General features: G+C 59.3%; 1 protein-coding gene across 1 annotated transcript in view; it reads right to left on the reverse strand.

Moving 5' to 3' along the window:
- SHANK2 (SH3 and multiple ankyrin repeat domains 2) overlaps positions 1-18,304 on the reverse strand; it is a 476,763-nt gene that overhangs the window by 182,891 nt on the left and 275,568 nt on the right. Inside the window, 1 exon segment of the mRNA XM_043581937.1 lies at positions 3,706-3,781. Coding sequence (XP_043437872.1) covers positions 3,706-3,781 — 76 coding nt within the window.

An 18,304-nucleotide genomic window follows, 5' to 3' on the forward strand; every position in this document is an offset into this window, starting at 1 on the left:
ACTGTGTTTGCCTTGTTTACCTCCACATCCTTAGCTCCCCGGATAGTCAGATTTTGATGAATATTGGTTGAATAGATGGACAGATGAACAAGAGAAGTGGATGGGTGGAGAGGTAAAATTGGATGGCCGGATGGGCAGATGATGGAGGAATTGGTAGCTGGCTGGCTTGGATGGATGAGTGGATGGGTGAGCGGTTGGGTGAATGGAGGCGTGAATCGATGGATGGGTGGATGGTCGGGTGGACGGATGGAGAGACGAATGGATGCGGCGCTCGCTAGATGGGTGGGTGCACGGATGAATGGATGAGTCAGGAGATGGCTGAATGGCTGCCTGATCGATAGGCAGACAGGTAATTAGATGGCTGGCTGGATGAGTGGATGGATGGATGGGGTGTATTCAGCCTGGTATGAAAGCCTGAGGTCTCTCCTCCTTCTCCCAGGTAGACTCCTCCTCGATGCCCCATGCTAATGAGGCTGGAGTTCTGATTTAAAACTAGCGGGAACTTGAGACTCCTATACTCTGTGTTTTTAAGAACAATATTGAAATATCCGTGAGGTCCGCTGTAGACATGGCTACAGCTTCTCTGCTTTCTGATCTCGATCACGTGCCCACGCTTCTAGATCCTTCTGCCATGTACACGATGGGTAGGTGGAGGGGAATCCCGAGGAAAGGAGCGGCTGGAGTAGCTGGACCCAGTGAACAACGAACGGGTGTGTTTTTATCAGTCCGCTCCTCGGCAACGAGTCCCTGAGCAAAGCTGTTGACATAACGGGGTGGGAGGGGGTGGGAGGGGGTGGGAAGGGGAGAAAGGGCTGACTGATTCAGAAACCGTCTCCACTGACTGCCGCGTCTTATTGCCTTCTCTTTAATTACATTTGCATCTGCAACAGCGCGGCCTCAGCCCTGAGCAGCCTGCCCAGACGGCTGCCCTGCGCCTACGGTGTAGGTAATTGGCCCGGGGGCTGGCGCGGCACCCAGATCTCCGTGGCTCGCCAGGCCGTGTCTGACACGGATTCCGAAGCGGGTCAATGAGCCGGTGGCTGGTGAGTCCCTTAGACGCTTCCTGCCTCTTCAGCCACAGGAGCCCGGGCTCAGCCTCACCCCCAAACCCGCCCAAGAGCCACGCACGTCGGCCGCCTGGGTTTCGATGGCAGGCGGGAGCCACCAGCTCCTTGGCCTTGCCGAGCGCGTGGTCCGGAAGAGGTCAGTTCTGGGATGCGGTGGCTCCCCCAGGCTAAGCCCTACGTCCTGGGCAGAAAAGCTCAGACCTGATAACCCAGGTAACGTCATTCCATCCGCCCAACACACTTCACCAGCTGACGGTTTAGAATCTGTCGATTTCTCTCAATCTGCAGCTAGTTCCTTGGCCAGCCTTGGGTGGTAACATCTTTACCATGGGATAGAGGGGACTGAGGGCAAGGGTCCTGTATTCCAGGGGACCGCGCCTCGCACACAGGCCCCGGCACCCATGTGGCCGAGGGCCAGGTCCTTAATGTGACCTTCCTTTCTCCACCTTAGGGTTCTGAGAAACGGATAATGACGCTGTTTCCAAGGTCACTGGAGGAGGGCCATCGGGCAGCAGTGGTGTCCAAGCCAAGGTGCGGGCACGTGGCAGGAGGTTCATAAATGGCGCCACGATTACTCGCATCTTTTTCTGGCCAATGTGAGCCCACGGCGCATCTGAGTCCCTCACCCTGGGAAAGTCGGCACTGACTCCTGAACTACGGTCGCGGCCAGAGCTCTTACCATTCAGAAGTCATCAGTTGACCCTGAGGGGCGTGGCTGGATGTCCCTCTTCTCTGTGGTCCCAGGCCCTGGCCCCGAGCCGGTGGTTGGTAACATGCAAAACAAAAGCCTTCCTCTGGGTGTCGAGACGGGGGGAGGCAGAGCTGACAAGGATCTCACATGTCACCTGGTCCTACCACCTGGGACATTCTCGCAAGAGAATGCCTACCCGGCTTGGCTTCCTCCGGTGGCGGGGAGCTCATCACCTCCTGACAGCTCTGTTCTCTCTGTGAACAGCTACAACGGTTCCGCACGCCTTCTGCCGGCCAAGCTGCCGTGTGTGTGTGTGTGCGTGTGTGTGTGTGTGTCCCCCAGTGTGTTCCGGGCCTGCTGTCAGCCATGTGACACGTGACCCAGCCAGCCTGCCTGGCCCCGTGGTCTTCTCTTTCCCTGGCTCGGTCAGCTCAGGTCCCTGGACAGCCCCTCTGTGGGCGAGCCGCGGCTGTCAAAGGCTCCTTTCTCCCAGAAGCCCCACTCCCAGGCCGGATGGCCCTCCACGTAACCATGGCGACAGTCCGGCCACTCTCTGAGCCTCAGGCACCCTCTTTCTTAGAAAGGAAGCAAAGCAGGACAGCCACACCGGCCGTGACCACGTGTCCAGGGTCCACTTTCTCCAGCAGCCGCCTGCGGCCGCAGAAGCAACTCATTTGAGCCCCACGGAGACTGGTCGAGAGAAGCCGGGGTCAGCCGTGCCTCCCCAGAAGCCACCAGCCTCTGAGCTTTCTCTCTCTCGGCGGTACTGGGCCACAGACCGCAGCTTGAACTTTCAAGGCCAAAAAGTGGGCAATGTCAGCAAGACCCGCTTGGGAGGGGCGGCTCGGCTCCTCTGCCCGGCGTGGGATTCCCGTCCTAAACCGTCTTGTGTACAACAGAAAGGTGGTCGGGACAGGTCGGCACTAAAGCCAGGTCCAACGAGCAATTCCACTGCCAGACGTACACCCCAAAGGACCAGAAACAGGTGTTCAGATACTTGAACAAGCATGTGCACAACAGCACCATTCACAACAGCCAAAAGGTAGAAGCAACATGGGTGTGCATCCACGGAGGAATGACAAACGAAACGTGGCTTATGCCTGCAGAGGGACCTTCTTCAGCCTTGCAGAGGAGGGACGCTGACACCTGCTACAGCACGGACGGACCTTGAGGACACCACGCTGAGTGAAACGTGCCAGTCGCAAAAGAAGACAAATACCGTATAATGCCCCTTCTGGGCGGCCCCTAGAGTCACCAGATTCAGAGAGAGAGAGTGGATGGCGGGCACCAGGGGCTGGGGGAGGGCCTGGGGGCTTTCGGGGTTTCACGGGGACAGTGTTTCGGTTTGGGAAGATGGAAAGTTCCGGAGACGGAGGGTGGGCATGACTGCACAACAGAACGAACGTACGTTATGCTCAAAGGCCCTGCCTGCTTGGTGGCACGCCTTTCGGGGTGCGGGGTGAGCCTTCCTTGTACAAAAGCTTCAACTCAGAGGCAGGAGGCAGAGGGAAAACGCAGACGACGTAGAAGCCCAGAGCTACGGCACCCTAAATATTCCCGGGATGGGGTGCAACCCGGGCGCTGCCCCGTGGCTCTGTGGCCAGCCACTGTCGTCACTGACATCCATGCTGCTCCCCCCCACACCATGCCTGGTCGTCCTCCTCCTGGACAGACAGCCCTCTCCCTTGAGCCACCCCACGGTGCGCTCCAGCCCGACCCCAAACCTCAGGCAGCACGGAGACCGCATCTTGGGCAGGTTCTCCGGAAGACGGTGGCTTCTGTAATCCCAGTCCGTGGCGGGTTGGGGGCGGGGGTCCCAATGGACACACTGAGGGGAAAAGCCAAGGGCGCCCGAGTGCTCCATGCACGATGGTCCAGCGTTTTTTTGCGGCCCACGTGAGCATCTGTGAGCAGAGGGGGCCTGGCGGAGAAAGAGCCACGTCTTACCTGGAACCATCGAAGCTGTCATATGAACCGACTGTGTAGTGCCTGAAGAGTTTCTTGCTGCGGTCTGCTCGAGTTTCTGCACAGAGAGGGAAGAGAAACACTGTTTAGAAAAGTCACGGCCCCTGAATGCGGAAACCAAGCGAGGCCGGCCGGGCCTCTCACTTATCTGACCTACGAAGCGCGAGACCCGCTCTCCTGGGGAAAAATCTTGGAGGAAGAGAAGGCCTCGCTCTGGGGCCTAACTTTGCAAACTGTGAGGAACACATATGAACCCCGAGGCCAACTTTTGAAGAGCCAGGAGCCTCATTCCAGAAAGAAGGCACAGCCCCGGGTCCTGGGCTCGGGAAGGGGGCGGGAGGCAGTGCTCTGCAAAGAAGACAGTCATGTAGTTCAAGCCAGAATAGCAGTGGCTCACAGAACCCGCCAGAACGGTACGTATCCCCAGGTGATGCTGCTGGGCCTTCCGGCTAATGTGAACATGACCTGCCTTTGAGGAAAAAGAAGGCTTGTTGTTACTTTTCTGGCTGTAGACGTTCTTTCCTAAAACACAAACAAACAAACAAACAAAACCCCAGACACGATTCACGTTCCTAATTTCAGTCCTCTGCCTGCTTCTCTTACTCAGCAGATTTGGACGTAAACTTCACCGGACACAGTTTGAAGAATGTAAATAGATTTTAACAGCTAGCGGGGGGCCAGAGGGAGGAAACCCACAAAAACACAAATACAAGAAATTCGGGGGATCAATGATTTATTGTTCAGGTATTTTCCCCACGGATAAAATCTCCGGGACAATCTCCTTCCTAAACCCTAGGAAAAAGAAAAATACAGAGAAATTATGCGGTTGGCTTCAGGAAATGGCTCAAAATCTCATTATAACTTCTACAACCCTCTCTGTGGTCAGTCCATGGTCCAAGGCGAACGAGCTTTTATTCAAACCCCCACACACGTTCAGTTCAAAAGTGAATGCACGTAAGGGTACCGAGGAAGGTCGGCATGGTTTTGCTCGAGCCCCTTTTATGCCCGGAGGCAGCTAGTTCAGCAAAAATGCATGCTCGCTTTCTGCACAGCACGGAGATGTCTCTGAGGGAGAGGGAGGAGCAAATGGCCAGCCCAGGACTACATTTCCCAGCTCCCCTTGCACCCATGCCACATGACCACTTCCCACCAATGGAATGTGAGCAATGCAATGGAACATTCCATCGTGAAGATGGCGGGGGGGGGTTCTCTTCTAAGCTTCTCTTTTATCGACCCTGTGTGCTTCCCCACCCTCTCTTGCTACCTCGCCCAGCTCAGAGCTAGGACGCTCCCCGGGGCACTACAGGATGGTGGAATCCTCTAGCGTTCCTGCAAGATGCCCAGGTCTCTGTACATTGAACTGTTGAAGTGAGCAACAATTAGACTTCTGTCGCCCCACGCTACCCTCGAGGGACTTGTTTGTTACAGCAGCTAACGCTGCCTTAGCTGATAGGCAGCCCGGGTCCTCTGGGACTTGGTTCCCACCTGCCCCTTCACCCCTTTCCCGTCACCACCCCCGAGGCTCCAAGAACACCAAAGGTACGATTCTCTGACAAGCAACAACATCAACATCACCACTGTTGTCGTGGACACTAATTGAGTGCTTACTGAACACCGGGTCCGGCTCCGAGCGCCATTCCCAAATTCACCTCCGGGACCTCCCGAGCCCCCGTGCGAGGTACGTGCTGCTCTGCAGCCTCGACCACGTCCAGTCACCTTTCAAATCCTGCTAGGACCTTGGGGTCCTCCCTCCCTCTGTCTCTGTTCCACGTGCCCCTGCTCCATCAACACTAATGTTTATGGGGTCCTTCCCCTGTGCCCCCGTCTGGTCATCTGCGCTCAGCCCCTCACTAGTCACAGCAGCCAGATGAGGGAGGTGGGACCGAGCCCATTTTATGGATGGAGACGGTAAGGCTGCCGAGGCAAAGTCACACACCCACTAAATGGCACGGTCAGGATGAGTCCCCAGGGGCTCCAGACCACCAAGCCACACTAAGTGACCCCTGGAAGGGGTCCGAGTCCCCATGCCCTCTACGGTGCTCCAGGGTGGTGATGGCCTTTTTCTCTGTGTTACACCACATGCCCCACCCCCATGCCTAATTCCTGGTAGCTACCCAGGGCCAGTACCTGTCCACCTGACCTACACGACCTATTGTGCGACCAGCAAAGAAAACACACCACACAGCCTCAGAGTGGCTTCAGTACATGGGGCCCTCGCCGCGCCGGGCACTGGTCCAGCCAAGCTGCACGTACCTCTTCCGTGTTTCGCACCCGGACGAACTGTGCCCAGATGTTTTGGACCCACCTCCCCTCCTCCCCGGCGTCTGTAGCTTACACATGTGCAATGTGAGTCATTTATCAAGCCCACGGGGGGAGACGGGTCCTGTGCCCCACATGCAGGGACTAGGAGACTCACAGGGGTGGGGCCTTAGCTCTGCGATCCGGGGCTCAGGATCCTGGGGCCGGGTTGAAGACGCAGCCTGAGGACGAGGACCTTCCGTGAGCTGGGCTAAGGGCACCAGCAGTCGGATGACGGTGCGCAGGGAGCACGCAGGCCAGACGACGCATCCGGCCGACTCAGCCCTGTGACATCTGTGTGGGGGCCCCATCTGCGCCAGGCCCCGGAGGGCTACGTAGGAATTGAACCTCATCGTGTTTAGCAGAGTAGCTTACAAAGCCACCAAGCGACCGTGGGGACTGTCTGTGAGCTGTTATTACTCATAATTGCCTCTGTTGCTTAAGCCCCACATAGGCAGCTCTGCGCTGGTTGCCTAGGGAGGTGTTGGGCACTGAGATGTGATCGGTGGGGGCCCCTGGCTAAAGTCAGAGGTTTAGGGTTCCAGCAGCAGAGGGGGCGTCAGTGAATGTGTGTGTGTGTGTGTGTGTGTGTGTGTGTGCACGTGCGTGTGTGTTTACCGGAAGAAACATTTCAGAAAGGGAACCATTTCTAGGCTAGGTCAGTGAGCCAGTGGTTCCCAGATTTGGGGATCTCATGGATCAAGAAAATCTTACACAAGAGGGAAGAACGTAGTCTGACGTAAGATTTACCACGTTTTTATTTTGGCTCAGGAAGGACGTTCAAAACAATGGGCTCCTTTCCTCTACCTCAATTATTTTATTAGAGAAAGGAGACCTTCAGAAAGGATACTATTTCTTTCTTTCCTTCTTTTGAGAAAGAGAAGAGCGTGAGCGGGGGAGGGGCAGACAGAATCCCAAGCAGGCTCCGCGCCGTCCTCCCAGAGGGCTGGATCCCATGAGCCATGAGACCATGACATGAGCTGAAATCAAGAGTTGGACGCTTAGCCGACTGAGCTACCCAGGCACCACCCCCCCCCCCCCCGTTTTCTTTAATTTGAAAGGATACTATCTCTGAATGCTTTGTGAAAAACTCCCACTGCACAGGTCTTTTCTGTGCTCTGGCTCCTGGACACAATTACACTTCTGCTCTGGGATACGGCCCCAAAGATCAGGGGAGGGGCACCGAGGGACACAACATTGCGACCATCACTAACCTCACTTAGACGCCGAATCCTGTGGACCTGCCCTTGCCTGGCCTCAGCGTCTGACCCGGGGAAGAGAGAAGGTGGGCTGGATCGCTCTCAGGCCCCTTCCCCACTGTTAAGGTGTGCCCTTCGTGTCACCACCAGGGTCGGCCTTTGCTGGTAACCCGGGATCTGCCGTCACTGTGTGGGGAGGCGGGGGCTGCTGGCCGCCCGGGCCGGCCCCTTCCCAAGATGCACGTGGGTCGCAAACAAGACGCAGAAGGGGAGGAGCAGGAGGAGGTCGGAGGCCCGGCCAGCAGCCCTGTGGGTTGAACGCAGACCCAGAGCCCTTCAGAGAGGCTTCTGGGCCTCAGCTGGATCATCGGTTGTCCGTCACTCTGATGTGGACACGGTCACACGTGTTCGAAGGCTGCAGGTCGGCCGGCCTGCTCACTCACACACCCAGCAGAGCTCACCCCAGGCTTCCAGGTGCGGCCGGAAGGCCACGGGTCCTCCAGGGAGGCCCATAAGAACCCTCCGGGCCCCTATATCTGCCTCTGCCCTACACCCTGCACGATCACCCTCTGTCTTCCACTTGCATTAAACTGACTGGCCAGGAGCACCTGGGTGGCTCAGGCCATTAAGCGTCGGACTCCTGATTTCAGCTCAGGTCATGATCTCACGGGACGTGAGATCGAGTCCCGCATCGGGCTCTGGGCTGAGAGCACAGAGGCTGCTTGGGATGCTCTCGCTCACTCTCCCCCTCCCTCCCCTCCCCCACTCATACTCTGTCTCTGTCTCTTTCTCTCAAAAGAAATAAATAAACTCTAAAATGACCAGCCAGCCACCCCCTTCACAGTCCACGTGCAGAAACCACTCCCCTTCTCCTGGGCTGTCCCTCCCTTGTTCTTTGGGGTGAGCCCCTTCCTGGCCTGGCCACGTGGTCAGGTGCGGCTGCCCAGTCCCTCCCCACCCCCACTGCTCGGCCCTGGATTCCAGGGACGCGCACGGGAGCCTGGCAGTCTGTTCCTTTAAACACAGCAGGTGCCTGGCTCAGAGGAGGGGCACGTGACCCTGGCTGGGACAATGCAGCCTTCATCCTGCTGCTGCGATTTCCACTTTTGAGGCCACCGTGGGGAACACGCTGCCTGAGAACGAGTCACACCCAGGACAGTAGAGCAGCTGGGGATAGGGGGACCGACCGACTGCCCTGGTGACACGGTCAGAAGCCCTGTGCACAACCCACAGCTGCGCCTGGCTGTTCAGTGACACACACCGAATACGTTTCCTTTGTGGCTGAAGACAGTGCGGCTAACCCTTGTTCACAGCTGCAAAGTTTGGAAGGAGGGATGGGGCCATGAACTTCATTGCTTGCAAGGCCGCCCCCGACAGCCAGGAGACCCGCCACCCGAGGTGTGGTGCCCACAGCGAGTTCGTGTGCTTACAAGTCCCCTCCCTGGGGAAACAATTGCTCCCGTCACCATGCGGGGGTCCCGGGAGAGCCACCTCTCGAGAGGCATGCCGCCCCAGTCACCACGAGCACGGCTGTGTCCCAGGCCGGTCCAGGCATCACGCAGGACTGTCCTGGACCCCATCGTTAGTACTGAGGGACCCGTGGCCCACACATGACCCACTGGCGTTTTCTGAGATGTTCCAAGGGCTGCATGTTGAGGAAGGTGACCTCGGCTTGGCCAGATGATGCTTGAAATTAGTTTTGCCCAGTGAGTTTCGAGAAGCGACTTATGCCACTTCCTGGACGGATGGAGCATTTAGTTCCCAATGCAAGACTGCCCCTTGCCCCCAGTATTGAGTTTATCCCTGGGGCATGATGCCCAGTACACTTGAGACGGTGATCCCCATCAGCCCGGGTCCCCGAGTGAGCCCCCTGGGATACGAGACAGACAACTTTGTGGTTTTAGGTCATTAAGTTTAGGGGCACGTTTGTTACTGCAGCTTACGTAGCCTGAGCTGACTGATGCAGACCGTGCGTGGCCTCCTCTCACGAGAGGCAGCACATTCCATGTTTCGCTCAGGCCTGGCGGAGCTGGCTTTCGTCACAGCAACCGGGAGTCCCGGTGAGTGCAGAAAAAAAGACTAGACACAATCAACGCAAGAGCAGAGCTCGGCCCCTTGTCTGGGAGGATGCTCATACCTTCTAGAAAAGGAAAACTGCCCAACAGACTATAGGAACGTATCCTAGTTACGTGGACAGAGCAAAGGACAGCAGCACATGGCTTCTTTATGTGTCTCAGAGGAAGACGCCTCTCTGCTGATGATAAAGAAAGGAGATAAGCTGGGGCACCTGGGGGGCTCAGTCGGCTGAGCGTCCGACTTCGGCTCAGGTCATGATCTCACAGCTCGTGCGTTCGAGCCCCGTGTTGGGCTCTGTGCTGACAGCTCAGAGCCTGGAGCCTGTTTCAGATTCTGTGTCTCCCTCTCTCTGTGCCCCTCCCTCCCTCTCTCTCTCTCTCCCTCCCTCTCTCTCTCTCTCTCTCTCTCAAAAATAAATAAAACATTAAAAAAAATAAAAAAAGAAAGGACATAAACTAACCAACCCAGAGGGAACCTGTCTGTTTCCCTAACCCCGTAGAAGCTTCTTGAAGCCAAGAACCAAGTAGTCTGCACGCAGGCCCCCTCCTTGGCCTGCACCGGGCCCAGGGCTGTATGCAGCAAGGTCTGTACGTTTCCTGCAGCTCAGAGGCCAGCAATCCCTCCGCCCTCCTCTGAGCGACCATTAGCTCTTGCCTGGACCGTTGCAGTAGCCACTGGTCTCCCTGCTTCCACACTTGTCCCTACCCTCCTCGGTCTAACTCTCCGTAGAGCAGAGTGAGCTTTAAAAAATGTAAGCATTAGGTGATGTCGGTGCTGCTTACTGTTTTCCAACAACTTCCCATGGAATTAGAATCCCACCAAGCGTCTTTGGATGACACTGGCCTGACACCGTGGCCTTGACTCCTACTGTTCTCCCTCCTCAATCGCCCCACTCCTGTCACCTTAGGCTCCCCTTCCTTCCTTGGAAATGTCGAGCTCGTCCGTACCTCAGGACCTCTACACTTGTTGGACTCCCTGGGACACGCTCTCCCCGACTCAAATTCCAGTGCCCGGCCAGAGCGCCAGCTCCTGGAACGCAGCCTGGCACACAGAAAGTGCTCGGTCACTGTGCGCAAAACCACACGCCCTTGGGCCCTTTGCTCCTGTTCAACGTGGGCAGTTTCATCCCGCGGGGTGGGACCGTGACAGGTCGAGGCTGGAGGACAGAGGGCTGGACGTGGCTCCTCCCGGGGACGGCTGGGGTGCAAGCAGCCAGCCCTGCAAACTGAGAGGCCTGAGCTCCAGTCCCGACCTTGATGGGGACAACGTGCACCCTCCTCACGCTGCCTCTCCAGGCCTCAGCTTCTCGGCCACCAAGCCGACCGCTGGACGAAATGACCCCAGAGTCTCTGGCTTCGCAACACGACACCTCCTCTCTGCCACCGACGCAGCTGGGGGCTAACCCCTTCCCAGGTGACGGCCGTGCACCCCGGCACCCCACGCGGGCAGTGTTTAGGCGGACGCACCCTGGAGGCTTCTTTGTGAGTGTGGCCTAGAAAAATCTACACGGGAAGAAAAAAAGGCTAGAAATCCCATCCCATATACCTCTCGCGACTCGTGAAAAGGAGTGACAGATTGCATGACAAGCTTCAGATTGTCGGCATTTAAAATAGCCCTTTACGCATTGCTGCTGGGTAGACTATGCCATGTAGCTCGGCGAGTGAGCTAGGAGGGGGCATGTGGGGAGATGAGAATGGCCTCTGGTCCCCCAGGGTGACTGGTTCTGGAAAAGGAACCGAGGGAAGCAATCTGCTCAAAACGATTTTCAAAGACTCCGAAAGGCCAACAGGTAGTTCCAAGGACGGTGAGGGGGGAGGAGGGCTCTCGGGTCAGGAGATGCCCTCACGGGAGAGGGCAAGGAGCCTGGGTGCGGCCCCTTCTCCTGAGCCAGGGTCCCCAGGGGCGGCGCCCTTGCTCACGGGTGCCCGCATGGAACAGACACGCAAGGAAGGTCACTGCGCCTGCATCTAACACGGCAAGCGTGAGCCCAGTCCCTTGCTGGCTGCGCGGCCCAGGTTGGAAATTGCTTCTCCGGGCCTCGGTTCTCTCATCTGTGAAAGGGGCCAGGAGCAGGGTGTGACAATGCTGCGGGGGCACGTGCACTTGTGAACGGACCCCGCGCAGCCTGTCCGGGACTCTGCTTACAGACCCTCTCCTGGGAACATGGAATTGACGTGGATGGTCTCAGCTTCCTGTCTGAAGCGAGCGTATCCTTCCCGACTGGGGCACCAAGGCCGTCACCACGGGAAACAGACGGGCGCTACGGCCAGAGCCCGGGGCAGTGGCGGAGCGCGTGTGGCTCTGCAGAGAGCCGGCTGAGCTGTCCTGGCTCCTGGCAAAGCCCGTGCCGACTCTAGAACCTGCTCCCAGAACCAGGGGAGGGCGGCTGGGCCACACACTCTGCCCTCGGGGCCCAGGAAGGGCCCCGCATCCTTATGATGGACGATGCTTCTCCACGTAACCCAGATCACGCAGGTTTTAGGATTCTTGCAACCAAAAGCACGGTGTCTTTCAGCTCTTCTGTCTGTCACTCTGCCTAGAAACTGTCGTCACCCACGTGGAAAGTGACGGTCCCCTGGCCCGTCCACCACGACGCTTTCCGGGGCAGTCCTGGACGCTGCAGACCCTTGGGCATCCTCGCCTCTAATTCCCAAGTGCTGGTATTTGCTGTGACAATCAACCCCCTACGTGGGTCCAAATACCGCAGGGGCAGCGTTCCCCGCAGTGGCAACCTCGTCCTAGCCACACGCCGACATCCCTCCATCAGAGAGCAGTTAAAATGACCAGGCGAAGGACGCTGGACACACAAGGGCTCCCGTCTCCCCTGGGACTGGCCGTGGGCTGGAGACGACCTGCAAGGATCAGAAACACTTCCGGGTCGTGCCGCCTCGGCTCGCGCATCACGATGGCGGGGTCACGTCAGGTAACATCCCGAGCTTCCTGTCCCCTTCCCCAGGCGCGGTGCCTCAGACTGACTTTGTCGATGGCCACAAGCTCAGAGGCCGTGAAAGGGTCGTAAGTCCACGCACGTGTCTTGGAAAGGAGGCAAAAGCAAGGTCGCCTGCACCCTCCTCTCTAGGGACAGAAGGAATATTGACTTACAGCTCCCTTGCTGACCGCTGGGGTAGGTTTTAAAAGGAGAAAGACTTCGATTCGGTGAACTCTGGACAGGTCAGTCCAGAGGTGATCGTGAAGAATTGAATTCTGCCGGGAAACCTTCACCCCTGGCCTTACTCCCCTGGAAACGTCAGGTTCTCTGGCAGAGGGACATGATCAGGGGCTAATCTAGGGACGGGAGAGAACCGGACGTGTCTGAGGATGGAGGGGCCACATAAGCAGGACCGTGGGGGACCCGCTGGAACTGACAGTGACCCCCGGAGGGAGGTCGGCAAGGAGACGGGTCCCCCGTCCTGCAGCTCCTGGGGACAGAATCCTGCTGCCGACCCGACGTGCGGGGGAGGCATCCCCCCCCAGAGCTCCAGCTCCAGCCCGAAAGGGGCCCCCGAGACCCAGCACGGAAGCCGGCGAGCCCGCCTGCGCCGCTGACCCCCGGCACCGTGAACCCCTCGCCAGGTGGTGTTGGGAGCCGCTGAGCCTGTGGCCACCTACTGTACAGCCCAGAATGGACAGAGCTGGGGTTGTGTTCCCTCAGACTTCTGTGTCCCATTTCCCTCAAGATTTAGCTTCCGTCCCACCAAAAGGAGAGACAGACAGACAGACAGACGAAAAGGAGGGCATTTCGGTGAGGTCGTGAGGCTCCCCGTGTCCCTCCCTCCCCTGGAATCCAGGTCTTCTCTTGGCTCCCGGGTCCCATTCTTGGATCCTCACCCAAAGGGGCAAAAACCACCACGGGGGGACACCGGAGCGGTGGGGGAGCCCCCAACCCAACCGTCGTCGCCGTTCTGGTTGGAGCGCCTCCGCTGTGCCCGCCCTGAGTCAGGTGCGGCCCCATGGCCTCCTGCCTCTGCGCCGGGCTCGGGCCGCCTGGTGGAGGTTCACGGTGGCTGGGCCGTCCCACGGCAAGCCCCCGGCGCTGTGCATCCACACCCCTCCCTCCCACAGGCTCCTGTGATCTCCAGCGGGTTTTAAATCAGACACCACTCGGGCTACACCCCGGGCTGGCGAGCCAAATGCAGAATCGGAACCACAAGGAGGAAAGAGATTACCGATGGGGATGAAGACAGAAATAACTTTTCTTTTTTAAAACCAAAGATGCCGCTTCTCTGCGATGTCTGCCCGCTTCTCTCTGCTGTGCAAGGAGCCCGGGGAGAAGCCGGAAGTGGGCACGAAGGCGGCCGGGCCGGACACCGGTTTGTGGGGCTGGGTCGGCAGGGCCGGCCATCGGGGTTATGGCTCACCCCGGCCAGACTCCAGCCGGCGAAAGCGGGGACAAGCCGGGGTGTAGGGGGCGGGCTGGGGCAGAGGGCGGGGGCTGCACAGTGTGTCCCCAGGCCCGGCTCCACCCCCAGCCCTCGGGCTCTGCCGACAGGGCAATCCCACGCCAGGTGTGGAGGCCGGGTGGCACCGCCAGAAAGTCACGGCAGTGGGGGCGGGGGACACTTATCACACCCAGAGCAGCGGCTAGCATGGTTGACCGTTTATTCACTAAATCGGCTGCAGGACGTCCTTGGGGCGCCTCGTGGGCCCCAGGTGTTGGCCTGGCAGGGGAGGGAGGAGAAAGTAAGGTCACTTGCTTTCTTAAAACGGACCATGCCACGGACCAGGCCACGCCAGCCTGACGTGGGAGGGTGTGTGCCACGAACCTGGTGGCCTATCTCGACAGGCAGGTTTTCTCGTAGAGCCTATCGGATGGAGATCCCACTCGGATCTGACCGGGTGAGGACAAAGCGTGGGCAGGCCTGTGTTCCCCGCTGGGGGCTCCAGGGGGGAGTCTGTTCCTTTGCCTCTCCCAGCTCCCGGAGACGCCCGAGCTCCTGGGCTCGGGGTCTCTTCCTCCATCTGCAAAGCCAGCAGCACTGGGCCCAGTCCTCAGATGCCATTAGGCTCATTTGAATTCTGTGCCTCCCTCTTCCCCTTAACGACTGCTGGGATTACTGAGCCCTCCTGGATAATCCCAGATAATCTCCCTCTCTTCAAGTCAGCAACTGGCAACCGTCACTCTGTCGGCCACCTTACTTCCCCTTCGTCACGTATGAGAATGCAGTGCCCCGTTTGCAGGCACAAGACAAGGTGCGTTCAAGGTCCGGCTCTGCCCGAGGGACGGCGGGAGCGGGGTGAGCCTCAGCCCCTCCGACGCCCCACCCTCTCCTCTGTGCAGTTTGGGGAGACGGTCCTCCTCTCAGACGTGAAGCGCTTTGCTCTGTGCTTGGCAGCTCTTCCCCCGGGGGCCTGCAGGGCCACGAGCCCTGGGGCCACGCTCTCCCCCCCGCCCCCCATCCAGCATGTGGTTTCCAGTGGTTGAAGCCACTTACGTGGTGGGTTATGGCCCACAAGCAACTGAGTCGCTGGCTTCTATTTATTCCCAGCTCTCCGAGCCCTGCTCCGTCCATCCCCCGCGTGTGCACACGTGTGGCATCTGCTCGGTTCTCCCCTCCTGCCCGGGTCTGGGAACACCAGCCTAGCGCCCACACAGCTGGGTAAGCCCCCAGTGGCAAGGGGCCACGTTAGGTTTTCCAGAATAACCATGCGCTTTGAATTCCCCTAAAGTTGGCCCGGGTGCGCAAGGGCACAGGGAGTGCCCCCGCCACCACCAACCCTCCAGGGCACACGTCCGCGGGTCCCGAACGCTCAGGTACCGTGCAAAAGCCAAATCTACAAACTCCGAAAGCCGGAGGCAAAGGAAGAGGTGCGGGATGGGGGCTGGTTTTCCCTCCCCGATCGACAGCTGTGTCCCGGGGGACCGTGGGTCACACCGTAAGCTCACACGAAGCACCTTAGGAATCAAGCGGTGGCCGTGTTGCCGAGCGAAAGCTGCTTCTGCGATCGTGACTTCGCGAAGCAGTTTTCGGGCCTCACAAAGCCCCTTACGACCGTGGGGTCTGTGCACCCACCTGCCCGCCGAGGCCCTCTGACACTGGCCTCGTCCGCTCAGGTAACAGTCGGAACGCAGGACCCCCCAAGGCAGGGCAAGGAGGGAGGCGGCCCCGGGTGCGGGACGCATCGCCACGGCCATCACTGTCTCCCCCTGTCGACAGCCATCACCTGCCATCCCCGTCGTAGGTGACATTTACTTGGCCCTTCCCGTGTTCCATACGCCGTCCCAGGTGCAAAATGCTTAAACTCCTTTTGGTGCCCTGGCTGGCCAGGGTGACAAGGAGTGTCGTCCCCCCTGCACGGGTAACAAAGTAACAGCGAGACCGAGGAGATGGTGGTCCTCCCTGGCCCACCCTGCACGCCTGGCCGGCCATGGAGTGCTCGCTCTGCCTTGCGCCCAGCGCCTCCCTCCCTCCGATGGACACACAGAGCAGGCTCCCTCAACAGCACCTCCGCGGAGCCTGGGAGGCCCGAACACCACATCCCCGGCCTCCTCCCCGGGCGGGCCCTCCCTTCGCAAACCAGACCTCCCGAGGGCACGTCCCCTTTTCCCATCCGGACTGAGGAGTGTCACAGCCACTCTGCCACCTTGGGATGGCGGAGACGCAGGGCAAGATGGAGCGGGCCTGTGCATTTAGGTGACGGGCTCTGCGCTTAGTCTCTGGGAGCCCACCCGGCATCGTCCCAGGGGCAAAGCCGCGTCTCCTGTTTTGGTCACCAACAGCCCCAAGAGGCAGGACACACAGGAGGCAACAGGCGCGGAAGGGTGTCCCCGGGCGCACAGCTCGCGAGCGACAGAACTGGTCTTCGGCGCCCCCTTAGCGCCTCTGCCACGACCACAGAGCAGAGCCACAAAGCAAGCTCGTTCCGCCCAGGAGAAAGTCGGGTGCGACCGGACGCTTTCCAAAGTCGCCCGGCTCGAGAGCCAGCGGTGGAGCTGGCCCAAACCCTGGCTCCAGGATTCAAGGTCGGGGCGCCGCATCTGACCACACCCTCCCCGGAGCGGTTTTGAAAGGACAGATCTCAGAGATGAAGAGTTCCCTGCAGACAACGCCTTTTACGATGCCACAGTCGAGAATCCTTCGGGATGCAGGAAGCCCCTGGGATCACAGGCTTTCAGGCTAAGGAAGCCCTTCTCCATTTGAGAAGGCGCAGAGGCCCGCCCAAGGTCACACCGCAGGGACCCACCTCTAGACCCTCTGCTCCTGGTCCTGCTCCCCTGGGTTCGTGGGCTCGGTGGACGCTTCCCACCCGGGGCGCCCAGCACTCGTGGTCGGGGGTCTGCAGTCCTGTCCTCCCCTTCTTGCAGCCTCTGGGCTAAGCGAGGCTGGGACACCACAGGACAGGAAGCTGAGCCCAACTCCTGGCACTTTCGACCCATCCCCTCCCTCCCAGATCGGCTGTCAGTGAGCTGGTTTCTACTCTGTAGTAAGGAGCATGTCTCCTGCTTTTTTTTTTTTTTTTTTTTTTTTTTTATCAGCCCAGGCTGCTAAGTGGAAGCATTTATACCAACCATGCACAGAACCAGAAAGGCTGTTTCAGTGGAAATTACAGTAAATGAAGGACCGGGTGCCCGCGTGGCACATTGTCGCTGAGCTCGGTCAGAACATCCACGCCAAGGACGCCCCGTTTCCCTCCCTCTCCATTCAGACGCACCGCCGCTGGCCAGGGGTGGCTGTCCCCGGGGCCGCAGCGACCACGGCGGAGAGGAGGGTGTTCGATCACATGCAGGGATCTCGAAAAGCCTTTCCTGGCACTGAAGCCACAGGCCGGCCCAGAGGGAGCACAAGCCTGGTGTCTCTGTCGTGCCAGGATGTCGGATGGACGCTCAGCACGATCCTTTGCTTCCCGGGCCCCCACCCGGCACCTGCCCCTCGGTCACCCAGGACCCGACCCCCACAGAACCGGCCTCTCTCCCCGGCCAGAGCCACCACTTGTGGAGCTGTGACCCAGAGCAGGTTGGGACACCCCTCCCCCGCAGGCAGGGCCGCCCCGCCCCCCCCCCGCACCGCCACCCCAGCCAAGGGCACCACAAGCTAGAACAGACTGGGGGCGGGAGGCTTCTTTTTAGTTCTTCAAAATCTTTTTTAGGGACGCTGGCAGCTGAGGCTGAGGAACTAGGACACAGAGAAGACAGACCTGTGGAGCTCAAGGAAACCGCCCTGGTTGTGCGGGAAGGCAGGCGGGGCCTTCACAGCGTGGCGCCAGGCCACCGAGTGGGCAGACCACGGTCCAAGGCCACGGGAATGAGTGGGCTCGCCCTGGAAGGGTCAGGGTGAGTTGGGGGAGGGTGACCCCGATGGTGCGAGCGGATCGCAAGGGGACCTACCCGGCAATGACCTCCCACGTGGTGGCCAGCCCCTCGGGGACTCATTGCCTGCGACCCACCCACCTGCTGAGAGGCCAGGCACCGCCCCCTCCCCCCAAAGAGGTTACAGGTCCCTGACTGACACCAGGGTCGGGAGGGTGTCCCTGGAGTGGGGACGGGTCACAGCTCGGTTTCTCTCGGCACGCACGGAAGCACCGTCCGGGAGGGGGCTCCATCAAGGAGAGGCGTTCGTATCTGACCAGGTGGACCCTCACAAGCTGGGGGTCTCCTCTCCACTCTAGTTCTGTGAGCGACAGGGAGCCGTCGGTAACAGCCTTCTGCAGAAGCTGAAGAAAGCAACGTGACCTGAGACTACATACGGTGTCCTCTTGTCCCCGGGGCCATGAGGCCGAAGGAGCACACAGTGCGTTTGGTTAAAAACAAAACAAAACAAAACAAAACGAAACACGACACCCAACCTAAAGCCCCAACTAGCCATGCTTCCTTGGAGGAGGGCAGGCTGGGCTGGCTAGGAGGGCACGCTGCCTTGACCAGGTTGGGGACCCTCCAGTGCAGTCTGCCAGGTCACAGGAAGCACGGGGACCCTGGCCCATTTATGCGTTTGCATCAAAGCCATTCACAACGTGGGTGCCTTCCCCTGGAGTTAACCAGGCTGCTCAGGAGGCAGAGAAGACCGAGTTGCTCC

The sequence above is a fragment of the Prionailurus bengalensis genome, chromosome D1 (genome assembly GCF_016509475.1).
Source record: "Prionailurus bengalensis isolate Pbe53 chromosome D1, Fcat_Pben_1.1_paternal_pri, whole genome shotgun sequence".
Lineage (NCBI taxonomy): Eukaryota > Metazoa > Chordata > Mammalia > Carnivora > Felidae > Prionailurus > Prionailurus bengalensis.